This window comes from Erpetoichthys calabaricus, chromosome 14, assembly GCF_900747795.2.
Source record: "Erpetoichthys calabaricus chromosome 14, fErpCal1.3, whole genome shotgun sequence".
Lineage (NCBI taxonomy): Eukaryota > Metazoa > Chordata > Cladistia > Polypteriformes > Polypteridae > Erpetoichthys > Erpetoichthys calabaricus.
In genome coordinates, this window is record NC_041407.2 from 26,313,640 (window position 1) to 26,327,924 (window position 14,285).

Consider the following 14,285-nt stretch of genomic DNA (forward strand, 5'->3'; position numbering starts at 1 on the left):
CCAGCTCAGCTCAGTGTACTGGGCTTCCCACAGTCCTTTTATATCCCCTGACCCGGAAATGGTTCCTGGCAAAACCCACAAGTCCATTTTCTTTCCGGGTCAGGGTAAACAGTCCTTTTCTTCACCCCGGGAGTACGTCGTTTCTTCCGGTCACGTGACTGTGACGCACTCCCGGGTTATAGGGCAAGCAAGAGCCCACTAGCCCCCCTACAGCGACTCCCGGTGGCTCCCAAGGTATCCAGCAGGGCTATGTATATAAACTACAAAGTCCATGATGCCCTGCTGGACTCGGGGCACGAATATGCTGTCCAGAGGGCTCCTCCTAGCAGCCTGGGGGTGAGGGCCGGACTGGGAAGCCGGCAATCCTCCACACAGACTTTAGCATGACATTTGGGTTTTGGAAGAAGCACACAAAAGAGAAAAAAAAGACTTCAGTACAATTACAAAAAGCCTTATGTTATGTTTTTCTGGGAGTCACTGTATTTGGTGGGGGAGGTGGGAAATGTTATGTTTGCAATATGTACATTTTATGACAGTGTGTTCTTGTTGGCCGTAAAGTGTTTGAGGTTAGAGGGTGAGTGTCTGGCGGGATTGGTGGTTTGGAAATGAACACCTTTCTGAGACAAACTGCACCTGTACGCTCTCACATTGTATGCAACATGTACAATGTGGTGTATTTACTCTCTAGCAGCCATCATATAAACGTAACTCCAGTTTAACGTATCTTAAATCACGTGCCTACTGTCTTAACTGCTGTAACTATTTCTTAATAATGTTCATTTTGGAATGTCTGACTAACATACACCACTTACACAATGTCAAAAGTTACCCAGAGAAGGACTTGAACAGAAAATTTCTCTATATGCAGATGATATGGTTTTGTATATATCAGACCCACAAAATACTGTGCCTGCAGTCTTAACAGCACTTACAGAATTTCAAAAGACTTCTAGTCTCAAATTTAATTTGACTAAAATTGTGCTCTTTCCAGTGAATTCTCAAGCATACAATATTAGATGGACACCTTCCCTTTTATCATTGCAGATCAGTGTAAATACCTAGGGGTAAACATCACACGTAAGTGTAATGGGCTAGAATTCAGTATTCTAAAGAAAATGACATTTCGGTGTGTTGCTTGGTGTAATGGGCTATAAATCAGTGTTTTAAAGAAAAGGCAGAATTTCTGGAAAATTCTGCTACAGGTTATTACTGATGGCTATCTACAGGACATAAATATTTACCTGTCTTGCTAAAGAGTCACCTGCTTTGAATAATCAGACTGCTTTGATTTAGTATCTTATCTACACACAATGTGGGATACAGAACTGTCTGCTTCCTTGGAAAATTAACGAGTTCTGGGGACATTGGTTTCTAATCAAGTACTCAAAGTAAATGTGTTTACACTATTTGTTATACAGAGTAAATTGGGTTGCACCATTGTTTTCACTGACTACTATGTTCATCTATGCAGAAATTGAAGCATATATATATTTCTGGGAAAAGGAGAATAAAAGTAGAAGAGAAGTAAGGTCTGAGACTCGGGACTGCTGTCTGTTTCTTTTATGCTTTACACCATATTGCTGTGGCTACACCCTGTAGCAACAGTGACTTGTACCTGGCCCAGGTTCCCCTAGGCCTGAGGTCGGTAACATAAACTTCTTCCTATAGTACATCCGGCGCCGCCGAGAGTGGCAGCCTTTTCAGCAGCTCTGTGTATGACTGTATGTGTATGTGTACTTTTCTACTTTTATTTTTCTATTTTTATTTTGTGAATTTCCCATTGGGATTAATAAAGTATCTATCTATCTATCTATCTATCTATCTATCTATCTATCTATCTATCTATCTATCTATCTATCTATCTATCTATCTATCTATCTATCTATCTATCTATCTATCTAAACAAAAAGCTCTTCATCAACAAAATTTCGCTGTCTGTATGGAAAAAATTAAGCAAGACTTGCATAGATGGTCAACCCTTCATCTCACTCTAGCTGGAAGAATTAATGTTGTTAAGATGAATATCCTTCCTAAGCTTCTCTTTTTATTTCAAAACATTTCAACATACATCAATAAATCATTTTTAAGCAATTAGATTCAACCATAACCTCATTTATTTGGAACTTAAAACATCCAAGTATCCAAAGAGGGACTCTACAAAGACCTAAGACAGAAGGTGGCATGGCTCTACCTAACTTTCAGTTTTATTACTGGGCAGCAAACATACAAGCTATAAAAACCTGGACACAAATAGATTAACTTACACAAGCTTGGTCCGCAATTGAAATAAAATCCTGCAGTACTTCTTCATATTCCCTGCTTTGTGCCCCTATAAATGCAGGTTATCACCAATATACTAGCAACCCAATTGTGCTTCACTCACTCAGAATATGGAACCTATGTAGGAAGCATTTTAAGATGGAGAATCTTTTATCTGTGGCACCTCTGCATGAGAACCACCTCTTTCAACCCTTGCAAACATATGCAGTTTTTAATATCTGGAAAACATTTGGGATTAAACCACTTAGAAATCTTTACATAGACAACGTCTTTGCATCCTATGAACAATTACACTCCAAATGTAACTTTCCAGCAACACATTTCTTCCACTATCTTCAAATCAGAAACTTTCTTAAACAGAACCTGCCCGATGTTCCTCAGTTCCCACCTTCCTCTATGCTGGAAAAAATATTGCTCAGTTTTGAGGACTCAGACAGCATTTCTGCAATATATAAAATTATTTTACAGTCCCTCCCTTTCAAAGATCCAGGAAGACAGTGGGAAAGGATCTCTCACTCAACATATCAGAAAAGGAGTGGAAAGTGGAAAGGAGCAATGCAGAGAATTCACTCGAGCTCCATATGCGCAAAGCATACAATTATTCAACTCAAAATTATATATCGAGCACATCTGTCTCGTTTAAAATTGTCCAAAATGTTTCCAGGGCAAGATTCAACCTGCAAAAGCTGCAATCAAGTCCCAGCCTCACTGGGTCACATGTTTTGGGCCTGCACCAAACTAACATCATTGTGGACCAAAATCTTTAAATGCCTCTCAGACAGCCTTGGTGTCCCAATCCCTCCTAAAACACTAACAGCTGTGCTTGGTGTTCTTCCAGATGGGCTTAAAGTGGAGAAAGACAAACAAACTGAGATTGCCTTCACTACACTATTGGTACGCAGACTTATTTTGCTCAACTGGAAGAATCCTAACTCTCCCCTTTTAAGTCAGTGGGTAACTGATGTTTTATATTATTTGAAATTGGAAAAAATCAAATATTCAGTTAAAGGATCTGTGCAGAACTTTTTCAAAACCTGGCAGGATCTAATCAATAACATTTTAGATTAAGCTCTTAAAGCACTGAGGAAGTAGATTCTCTTCCCATTTCTTTTTCTTCTCCATTTATCTTTATTCAGTTATTAAACTCATCAATTTACTTATTTTTACTAGCTTTAAGTTTTACTCTTTTGGCGATGCTCACTTTCTCATGGGTGGGGGTTGATTTGTTTTCAATCCTGTTTTTTGTAAAAATTAATCTATTTGTATGGAATGATTACAATAAAATCGATTAAAAAAAAAAAAAAAAAAAAGTTACTGTGCCTCGAGGACGCTTCACCCAACGCATCACTTTTGTGGTTTAAGATTAGGGTTGGTTAGATCGTCGGTCTCACTGGGCACTGCTCTTCATTTCATGTCGCCTCTGTATGTGTTCTGATCGATCCACTCACAAGTGCATTTACAGAGTTTTCTTATTTCTTTTTTAACTTCGGTGCGAGAGGCATGTGTCAAGTGCCTGATCAGGCGGCAGGCTTGCTCTGGTTGACTGGTGATGGTGTGTTGTGTTATGCTAATTGTGTCACATTTGTAAGTATGTGCCTGTTTATTTTTACGTTTTATTTTATTAACTTTCTGCTAATTAAATTACCAACAGCAGACACTTAGCACTTACAAATACACTCGACACTCATTCATACCTCATGCGAACCGCCAAAGAGTTTCTTGGGTGCTGTGCTGTGAGCATTCTTTCTAAAGGGTCTCGGTTCGGTTGATTTTATCATACTGTATCTACTAAATGAACCGACGTTTTGCGGAAATCAACAGACGAACTAGGAGTTAAAAAAAATACGCATTAAGTTTCACTTTCGTTTCCTCCCTAAAGTTAACTGAGAGGTGTTGCCTACTTGGAATACGTGACACCCCTCTGTTTTTAACAGGCCCTTAACGTGGGGCCGCCCCATTCCATCCAGAAGACCAGCGGCGGCGGTCAGACTGAACGTCTTCAGAGTTTCTGACGACTCAAGGTAAGCTCCGTATGCTGTGCTTTACAACTGCAAGAAATACTTATAATAAACTAATAATAAAACCGCAATATGAACAAAGAAAACTGTTACAGCGTGTTGAGTAAACAAAAAGCACAACTGATTATATATATATATATATATATATATATATATATATATATATATATATATATATATATATATATATATATATATATATATATATATATATATATAATGTGTGTGTGTATATAAAAGATAGCCTACATGTATAATTATAGCAGAGCAGATGGAGGGACGGAGCAAACCACGCACTGTCGAGTCGCTTCGTGGAATGGTTTTTATTTTCCCAGTTTCCGCTATTTATAGGGTGGTCGATTTGCTGCGCAGACGTTTGGAGGCAGGCGAGGTGGATGATCAGTGCCCACCCGCCACTCCGTCACCTCGATTCTGCCTGTCGTCGTCACTGTTTCCTCTCTGCTCTCACGTAACCATATTGATAATTCCGCCACCAGAGAAAATTTGTACTTCTGAAATATATGGACCTGTAAGTTGTTGGCCATTTGGTTAAAAAAAGCGCCCGGCGGGGCCCCCTTGGCAGTGGGTAGTTTTCCTGTGTAAGAACGGTCCTGGTTCTCTCCGCTGTCCTGACGATCCTGTGGAGAGCCTTTCTTTCTGACGGAGTGCAGCTGCTGTACCACACACACAGTCCTTACGTGAGCACACTCTTGATGGAATAGTGATAAAAGGCAAGGAGCAGATTTTTGGGGAGATGGTTCTTTCTGAGGATTCTCTCTGCAGTCTCTGCTGTGCCTTTTTCTGTTGGAGCTCCAGGTCAGGTCATCCTCCAGCTCAAGGCCCATATAAATGGAAACCTGCAAAAATAAATCAATAAAATAAACGAAAAAAAAAACCAACTAAAAATAGATTAAAGTGCCAGGAGTGCCCGCTGCTGCAGAACAGATAAAAATCATAAAATAAACCATATACTGTACTTGAAAAAGAGAGAAATTTATTGTAGATTCGGAGACAGAAAATCTGTAAATATAAATTTGACACTTTAAATAGAAGAACCAAACTGGATTACTGGTCCAGTTTCGAGAACGCAGGGCCGCATTAAGACCTTTAGAGGCCCTAAGCACTTAAAAGATTCTGGTGCCCTGTATATATCAAATTCAAAATATAAACAACAATAAAACATAAAATAATTTTCTTAATGAAACAAAACTTACAGTAAGATGGAAAATAATCTTTATTTTTGTATACTTCAGCTTTATTTATATTTCAAAAGTTTTCACTTAACTTTTTCTAATTGCAAAGTCTTTGATCAGATCCTCAAAACTAGCCTTATGTAACACATCTGCTTCTATACTTAGTAGAGATAAGACCTGCAGCCTGCCTCTGTTATTACTGTTTTATTCTTTTATTATTGTATATATAAGCATGTAATTTTTTCATCTAATATGGGAGCACCGTTTTGTAGAACCCGGATCAGCTGCACCATTTGCAGTGTGGCACCATATGGTCCATGGTAAATCTTGCAATGGAAAATTTCTGTGGTGCCCCCCCTTCTCTTGATGCCCTAAGTACATGCTTATTTTGATTAATGGTTAATCCGAACAAAAGGAAGGGGAGAACAAAGACATGACTGAGTCACTGAATGATAAGAAAACCGTAAAACAGCACTGGATACGAAGGTGTGGTCTGCTTTTTCTAAAGGATTTACAGTTTGTTCAGGTTGGACATTGGAATGAAAAATCTACATCTGGAGAAGGCTGTGTTCTGTTTAAACTATAATAAATATGAAAACAGTAAAATAAAATAGTACAATCAAATCCTATGGTATTTGTGTTTCCAATAACTATTTAGTTAGGCTTTGTACACTGCAAAAATAATTGGTGTATGGCATGGTTTTACACTCTTAAAAGTGATGGTTGTTTAATGTCACTAGTTATTTATATTTTGTGGTTCCTTGTGACTCCATTGCTTGACAAAATACCATTTCAATCTGGAATGGATTCTTTGCATGTGAAGTTGGTTCTTGGTGCTTTGAAAAAATTCCCAATATGTGGAAAAAAACCCCCAACATCCTTAATGTATACTCTTAAAAATGCTGGTTCTTTAATGGCACTTTATGGTTCTTTACTGGGTTGTGTGGTTCCTTGTAGAACGATTGCTGGACAAAGCCCCATTTTATTCTGTGATGGGTTGTTTGCATTTGAAGTTGCTTCTTTGTGCTTTGAAAAACTTCCTAACATGTAGAAGAAGTCCTAAATTCTGTAATGATTAGAAGGCTATCTAGCAGGAAATTGTCAGGTTAAGAAAACCTGTGCTCCTGTATGTATGCAGTGAGAGTCCTTTTAAAATCCTGACCCATTGGTACTTCACAAATCTGTTACTATCTATTCATGATTATTTACGGTTTGGAACCTGTTATGTATTTCAATAAATAAAGACACTTTCTGGAACCTTCATGTGGCTGGGTCTTTTTAGAGCCAAAAATGGTTCCCCCTGTGGCATCACTCTGAAGAACCACTCTGGCACCTTCATTTTTAAGAGTGTATGCTGGGCTGCTGGACCTACAGTATCCTCTGTTCCTGTACGTATGCAGCAAGAGTCCTTTTAAAATCACGAGCCCACTGGTGTTTCACAAATCTGTTACCATCTATTCATGTTTGTTTAATGTATGGAGCCTGTTGCAGATCCAAATAAATAAAAGATCTCTCTGGATCCTTCATGTGGATGGGTCTTTTGGGAACTTAAAAATGTTTCCCCAATGTCATTGCTCTGAAGAGCCACTCTTCATTTTTAAGTGTGTTCTTCATAGATCCAGTGTCCCGTGCCCTATTATGGTGGAGTTTTCATGATCTCCCCGTGTTCGTGTGAGGTTTTCACCTACGTTCCCCAAGTTTAATGCGTTGGGTTAATTGTCGATTCCAAATTGGCCCAGTGTGGGTGGTCCAGCGCAATGGACTTAGGCTCCCCGTGGCACAGCCATGATTTAAAAACATTATTTTATGTAACTCAATAATAATTTGAATATGTAAAATTAAATTGCTGAACAGAACTTTAGTCTTCACTTTCATGATCTTACACTCACTTACTGCTCCTCACCTGAGCCCCCAAACACAAGTGCAGCTCAGCAGAAAACAAAGATTTACAGAGCCTGCTGCAGCACGTATTTGCTTTTATGGGCTGATTGGTTTTGCAGTTTGTAATTTCAGTAAAAAAATAATACTGATTTACAATTAAAGTAATGCAAATAAAGTAAAGCAATTTCTTGTTTGAAGATCATGAAAAAAAAACCAATAAAAGACAGAGAGACACCTTTCTTTTCTGTTAATCACACATACGCATTATCATTCATTTATGATCCAAACTGATCAACTGAACTGAATACAGTGAGTATGGAGAACTCTTGGCACGCAGGACCAAGTGCAGCAGAAGATCAAACCGACTCTTTATTAAAAAAATGGAATCTTAAAGACATTTCAGCTTTCAAGAAGCAGTAAAAGTATTGGAAACAAAGAGCATCCTTTTTTAAAAACATAACACGTCTAGTGCGTACAAACCTACTTTTCTTAAGTATGTAGGCATATCTTTCCAACAAGTCATCATAATAAAAATGCAAAGTGAGGCTCAGAAACAACAATTTGGACCATTTTGGCAGGGTCTCCTGTATTTAAGATAATTCCAAATTAGGTATCAGAAATATGGGCTTGAAAATTAATGCAGGGACCGATGCCAACTCAACAGGCTTCTGGGCCTGACAAGACGCTGAAGGCTCCCCTCTCCCAAATCCTCGCAGCTAGCTGGAACCAAACCATAGACATGGCCAATGAAAATGCATTATTCAATTAAATGCCAATGTTTATTTGTATTTGTAGAACATCAAACACAATCTGATAACTTATAGGAGCTAAATAGAGAGCACATGCTACGTCATTTACCCAAAGATAATTTGTATTAGGTTGACATGAATAGCTGGCAATTTGTGAAAAACGCAATAATAAACTAAGTTCAGTAAAAACTTAGAGATAACCCTTCTGCATTTACACAAAATGGGAAATAACTGAGGCTGTCCATGGTAAAGCAATTATAGTATGGAGCTCAAGTGTGCAGATGTGCAGTGTACCGTGCTGCCGCTGGCATACCTGTGCCATCCTGAAGAGCTAAAACCAGTTGCCAAGGCCCTCGTCTCTCACTGATACTGGATAGTGAAAATGCCAATAGTGAAACGCTCACACACCCCTCTCAATAAGAGTCCATCAGTTCAAAACACTGGGTCAGTTGTGCTCTCACACCAAGAACTGTCATCATTATCACCCTAATGTCCTTGGAACTGGTGGTGAAGATGTTTAAGAGTGACTTTGGTTCTGGTGCTCCTCATTAGCGTTTTGCTAGTAAAGGTTCTGCTTTGATGCTAATATTATCTTGGTCTTCAGCTAACTTTAACTTCTCTTGATGACACATTAAAAAGATGAAGAGATTGACGATACAGCCTGCAGACCGCTTCGTCTTTTAGAATTTTTTCTTACTTATGTTATACTCTTTTTTTTTTTTTTTTTAGCTTCCTGATTTCCCACTTCTGCGGTGGGTTGGCACCCTGCCCGGGATTGGTTCCTGCCTTGTGCCCTGTGTTGGCTGGGATTGGCTCCAGCAGACCCCCGTGACCCTGTGTATGGTTTCAGCGGGTTGGAAAATAGATGGATGGATGGGTGGATTTCCCACTTTTGTTTAGTGCTAGCATCAGAAAACTGCAAAATGTCATCATGAGTGCCAATTTTTGGTGGGGTGGGGTGGGGGGCAATAAAATCGTGACATCATTCATTCTTGCGACCTCCTGGTCTTTGCTGGGACTGGGAGTAGGATGCTTCATAACTACATATCTCATGTCCTGTTGTGGCATACGACAAATTCTTATGCTAGTCAGACTTTTAACTCTCAATTTCAATTTGAAACAGTCAACTTATCTGTAATTGAAACCACAAAGAATGTTTCTCTGTTTTAAAGCATGCGAATTTGAAAATCCTGCCAATGCGTTTCAAAAATTTCAAAAAGTTGTACAACATGCCCTGTTTGAGATATCTCAACAAAAATGTACCTTTCCCACGAAATTTACTTGCAGAATTAGTGTGCCAAATTTCAACAAAATCGGTTTGCTGAGAGCGGAGTTGTTTCATGCAGACAGACAGACAAACAGACGTGGCGATTTCCGTGGGTGCTTATTGTATTATGTCTGAATGCACCTAAATGAATAAAACAATGAAACATAGTGTACAAATTACTGTGAAAGATTCATTGTAAAGTCATGTATTCTCAAGTGCCATTGAGCATGGGAAAGGTGCTATATAAATAAAATGTATTATTAATTATTATTGGACGACTCTCCTTTTCTAATATCATGTTAGGGAGAGTGAAACACTGTATAATAATGGCTCCTTCTGTTCATTTTTTGTTCTGTAGCCCACAAGAAGGACGTTACCTATGCTTCTGAGTGACTACAGGACAGACTGACAGGTGTTCGTGTATTCAGACCACGCCTGTGCTACTGGTGAATGAGATCTGATCATGGAGAATGTCCACTGGATTGCCGCCATCCCTTTGCTTGCTGCTGGAGCTGTAGCAGCAATTGCAGCTGGAGTTACTGCTGCTGTTCGCCAAAGAGACAGCAACGAGACGCCCACTCTTCACATGTTAAAGAAGCTTTATCAGGACAAGGTGGATTTTAGTAAGAGAGAGCTTGACCCTTACAAATCAAAGGCAGAAGATGTGGTCACCACTATCCTGAAACTGATCCAGAAGCACGTGAGACAAGGAGACCCCAAGATAAATGAAGAGCCCATTGGCACTGGCAGTGGTTTTGAAGGTGTGAAAGTCAAGCCAGAGGTGGAGTTTGACTTCATGGTTCCAATTCAGGTTAGATTTCGCCAGATTATCGTCTCTGATGATGATCACAACGTTCCAGCTTGCTTTGGACTCATTCAGATTGAAGAGTCGGGTAGGATACAGTTTCAAAGTGCTACAGTTTGGGGTAGAGATACTTCAGACTTCAAAGAGAAGTTCTGTATTAGATTTGGTTCGCATGGCTATGTGCTGTCTGCCGGAAAGATCCAGCGGTGGTTCCAGTCCATGTGTGCTCGAACTCTGCTTGAGCTGGCAAAGCACTTCCCTGGATATAATTTCAGATTTCGGACAAGTGGCCCTGCAAGGACTCTTGTTTTTGACTGGCTTGGAAAGGAGGTGAATATTGACCTAGTGCCTGCTGTACAATATGAAGATGCCTACCTTGTGGCAAAGATGACCTCACGCCTTGGAGAAGCTGCATGGAGGTTTTCCTTTTCCACTCATGAGAAGGCTTTCTTTCAAAGTCTGTCACCCAACTACTGTTACTTCAAGTGTCTGAAGATCCTAAAGTACCTGAGGGAAAATGATAAGAAAATGTGTCCAACCTCTCACCTGAGCTCCAGCTGTCCTTCTTACTACCTGAAGACGGCATTTCTTTACCAGGCATGGCGAAGCGACCAAGACATCTGGAAGAATGAGGACTTGGAGGACCGAGTGAAGAATCTCCTCCGGTATCTGGCTGAGTGTATGAGGCAACGGCATCTCCAGCACATATATAAGGATAACACAAATTTACTGAAAGAAGTGAGTTCAACAACTTTGGAACAGATCAGGTTGAGGCTGCTTTACATCCATAATAACTTTGATTCAGTCCTGCAGTATCACTTGCAATATTAAACTTGGATGAACTAAAAGCCTAAACGTCTGTGGAAGGACAGAAACCGCACAGCACTGTAGACATTACCTTTGTTAAGATCGTAATGGTGAACAGAATCACAATAACCATGTCCTCGCAAATGAATACAGAGGACCAGGCACAATGCTAATCAGGCCAAAACCAGCTGATTTCTCTGGATGAAATTTAGAGGTGTGTGATCAGATAAAGTATTGAGTATGACTTTTAGTCTATGTAGAGCTCATTGAACTTGCTCTCATTGTTAAAGCGCAATCACCTATTCATGAAGATTCCTGTCACTCCATCTGTATCTTATACTGTATAATCCAATAAGATTATAAAACATTGTTAGACTTAAATTCAGGAAGAACATTTGAATTAGAGTGCATGCTTACAGAAAAACATTTCTGAAGTTTCAAACAATCTCTTGTTTCATTGTGAAGTTGCTCTTGCTTTCAAAATAAATATTTAAAATAATTACAACATGGAGTCATTTCAGAGTTATGTCTAAGTCAAGTTTAACAGGATTCTGCCATTTGAACATGAAGATTTGATTTACGCCGATTCTTTTCAGTGTAGGGTGTAGCAAATATGCCCTTTGTCCACCTCTTGAACCCTCAGGTACCACTCTGATGACCAGGTGAAAGTATAATAACTATTTATTTTGTTATTAAACGGTGCACAAAGCACTCTCTACACCACACTCATATAACTACAACTATTCTCAATAAACAATACAATCCTCCACTCCCAGACACTTTGCCCTCCTACCTCCCAGCTCAGCTCAGTGTACTGGGCTTCCCACAGTCCTTTTATATCCCCTGACCCGGAAGTGGTTCCTGGCACAACCCACAAGTCCGTTTCCTTCCGGGTCAGGGCAAACAGTCCTCTTCTTCATCCCGGGAGCACGTTGTTTCCTCCAGTCACATGACTGTGACGCACTCCCGGGTTATAGGGCACGCAAGAGCCCACTAGCCCCCCTACAGCGACTCCCGGTGGCCCCCAAGGTATCCAGCAGGGCTGTGTGTATAAACTACAAAGTCCATGAGGCCCTGCTGGAAGTCGGGGCACCATCCTGCTGTCCGGAAGGCTCCTCCTAGCGGCCTGGGGGTGGCGACCGGAGTCCATAGCCGGTCGTCCATCACAGGGGAAAAGGGCACACAGCTCCAGGAGACTCAGTTCAACTCTCGGCCCCGTCTCTGTCCCTTTGCAATTTGCAAATTCTCCCAGGGTTCTCCTCTTCTCCTATTTTTTTCTTTTAGCAGAAACTTGAAACTGGTCTGTATATATGTGTGAATTTGATTGTGTGTGTGTGTGTGTGTGTGTGTGTGTGTGTGTGTGTGTGTGTGCACCCTCCGATGGACTAGAAGTGTGTTCAGTGTGGGCTCTTGCATTGTGTTCAATGTTTCCTCTAACCAGAGCTAGATTTTAAAAAAACTTGATGATGGATGTTTGGGACCTAGTTCAAGGTATCAAGGTTACTTTGTTGTCATCAGCAGCTGTCTACTTGTACAATATGAGATGAGACAATGTGTCTCCATAAGGCACGGTGCAACAAGTAGCAACAAACAACAAAGTGCAGCAGAACAATATATTAAATAGACAATACAACCTTATAACAGTATACTGTGGAAAGGGTTTAAACCTTCTAGAATAAGCAGTATTGCACCATAAGTATAATATTATACAGCAGCAAATTGAAACATTGAACCACATTGAGTAATTGGTAAGTTATTAGGTTATCAAAAGCATAGAATAGGACATAAGTGTACCTGTTGTGACAGTAAACAGGAGCTAAAGTGCAGGTGCTGTTGAAAAAGTCTAAAGTATAATATAAGTGTATAAGGCATAAAGTGAGATAGGACACTGGAATGACAGTCAGTTAGACAGGAAGTACACATTTTTGTGCATTCAGAATTCTGATGGCCTGCGGCATAAAACTGTTACTCAAGTCTTGCAGAAACACAGCAGAGACTTTGATACTGCTTGCCAGAAGGTAGAAGAGTCCATGCAACGGTTGGGAATGGTCCTTCACAATATTACTGGCTCTGTTACTGCAGCGGGTATGGTAAATGTCTTTCAAGGGAGGTAGAGGTGCACCGATAACCTCAGCCGCTCTCACTATCCACTGTAGTGTGCTGCAGTCCAAAATATTACAGTTAAATGTGGTGAGAATTGGTGGGTGGTGCTCACTCTCTTCAGTGTCCACAAAAAATATAGACACTGTCGAGCCCCTTTGGCTATGGAGGAGGAATTTTCTTCTATGTGGCCACATCAATGCAAGGGCTTAGTGGCCATCAGGAATACTGGGAGATCTGCTGGTGGGCTGGTGATGCCTCTGGGCCTGTTGAGGGGCCGTGTACACTGTGAGTACCATGTAGGACAGACTGGCATTCCGGCTGGATGATTGAATGACATCTAGACAAGACAGAAGGTGCCAGGGGATGGACAAGCAGAAGCCGGAGGCCAGGAGCAGTTCCATCCCCCATACATTAGGTGCCAACTGGAGTCCAGAAGTGCAATCCTGGGTGCCACAAGAGGGCGCTGATGAGGGAAGGACTACTCTGATTCTCAAACAACCAGGAAGTACTCTCCACAAGTCATGTTGTGTAACTGGGAGCTGTTCTGGGCCCAGCATAAAAGAAGCCCACTGCCTTATGTTGTTAACACTCAACTGGACACGGAAGGAGAGGAAAAGAGTCATTGTTTTGTATAATTATTATCCGTATTTTATGGTATTTGGTGCTTGGTGGATTAAAAATCCATTATTTTAACCCATGATTGTGTTGGACATTATTAGGTCTGGGGTTTGGAGCTTGTTGGTGCCCGCTACTCGTTGCAACACCCTTTCAAATATTCATAAATGCACAAGCTTTTAGTAAATCTCTCCCAAGTGGTAATAAGCCTGCTTTGTGTGCAGGTGTCCATTCTCAGGGAAAAGCAGGGCCTCCCCTCTCCAAATGGTACGATCAGATGAGTGAGAAGTTAAAACTATCCATCCACCCAACCATTTGCTTAACCTGTTTGCTGCATTAAACTGTTTTACAATGGACACCAGAGGTAAAAGAAAAAAGAAAGGTGGTACAGAGAAAGCAAGGATTTGGTTGAAAAAACAACATAAGGTACAAAAATATCAGCTGTATTTAGAACAGCTGAGAAAAGTTGACATCCAATAACTTTATGACACAGCATTGGTTCTTAACTTCAGTGGCAGTAAGAGACAGCAAAGTAGCTAGCGTGGCTACAGCAGCAAATGTGATTGG

General features: G+C 40.5%; 1 protein-coding gene across 6 annotated transcripts in view; it reads left to right on the top strand.

Moving 5' to 3' along the window:
• Nucleotides 1-11,505, top strand: part of LOC114664750 (cyclic GMP-AMP synthase-like) — a 53,181-nt gene extending 41,676 nt beyond the window's left edge. For 3 of the 6 annotated variants that reach the window (XM_051919026.1, XM_051919027.1, XM_051919025.1), the window contains one exon: nt 10,002-11,505. In XM_051919026.1, coding sequence (XP_051774986.1) covers nt 10,002-11,024 — 1,023 coding nt within the window. In that variant the 3' untranslated portion in view covers nt 11,025-11,505. Of the gene's footprint in view, nt 1-4,147; nt 4,302-9,746 lie in introns of those variants that run through there. The other 3 variants (XM_051919023.1, XM_051919024.1, XM_028818995.2) reach the window with 2 other exon arrangements.
• Nucleotides 11,506-14,285: the final 2,780 nt, after the last annotated feature.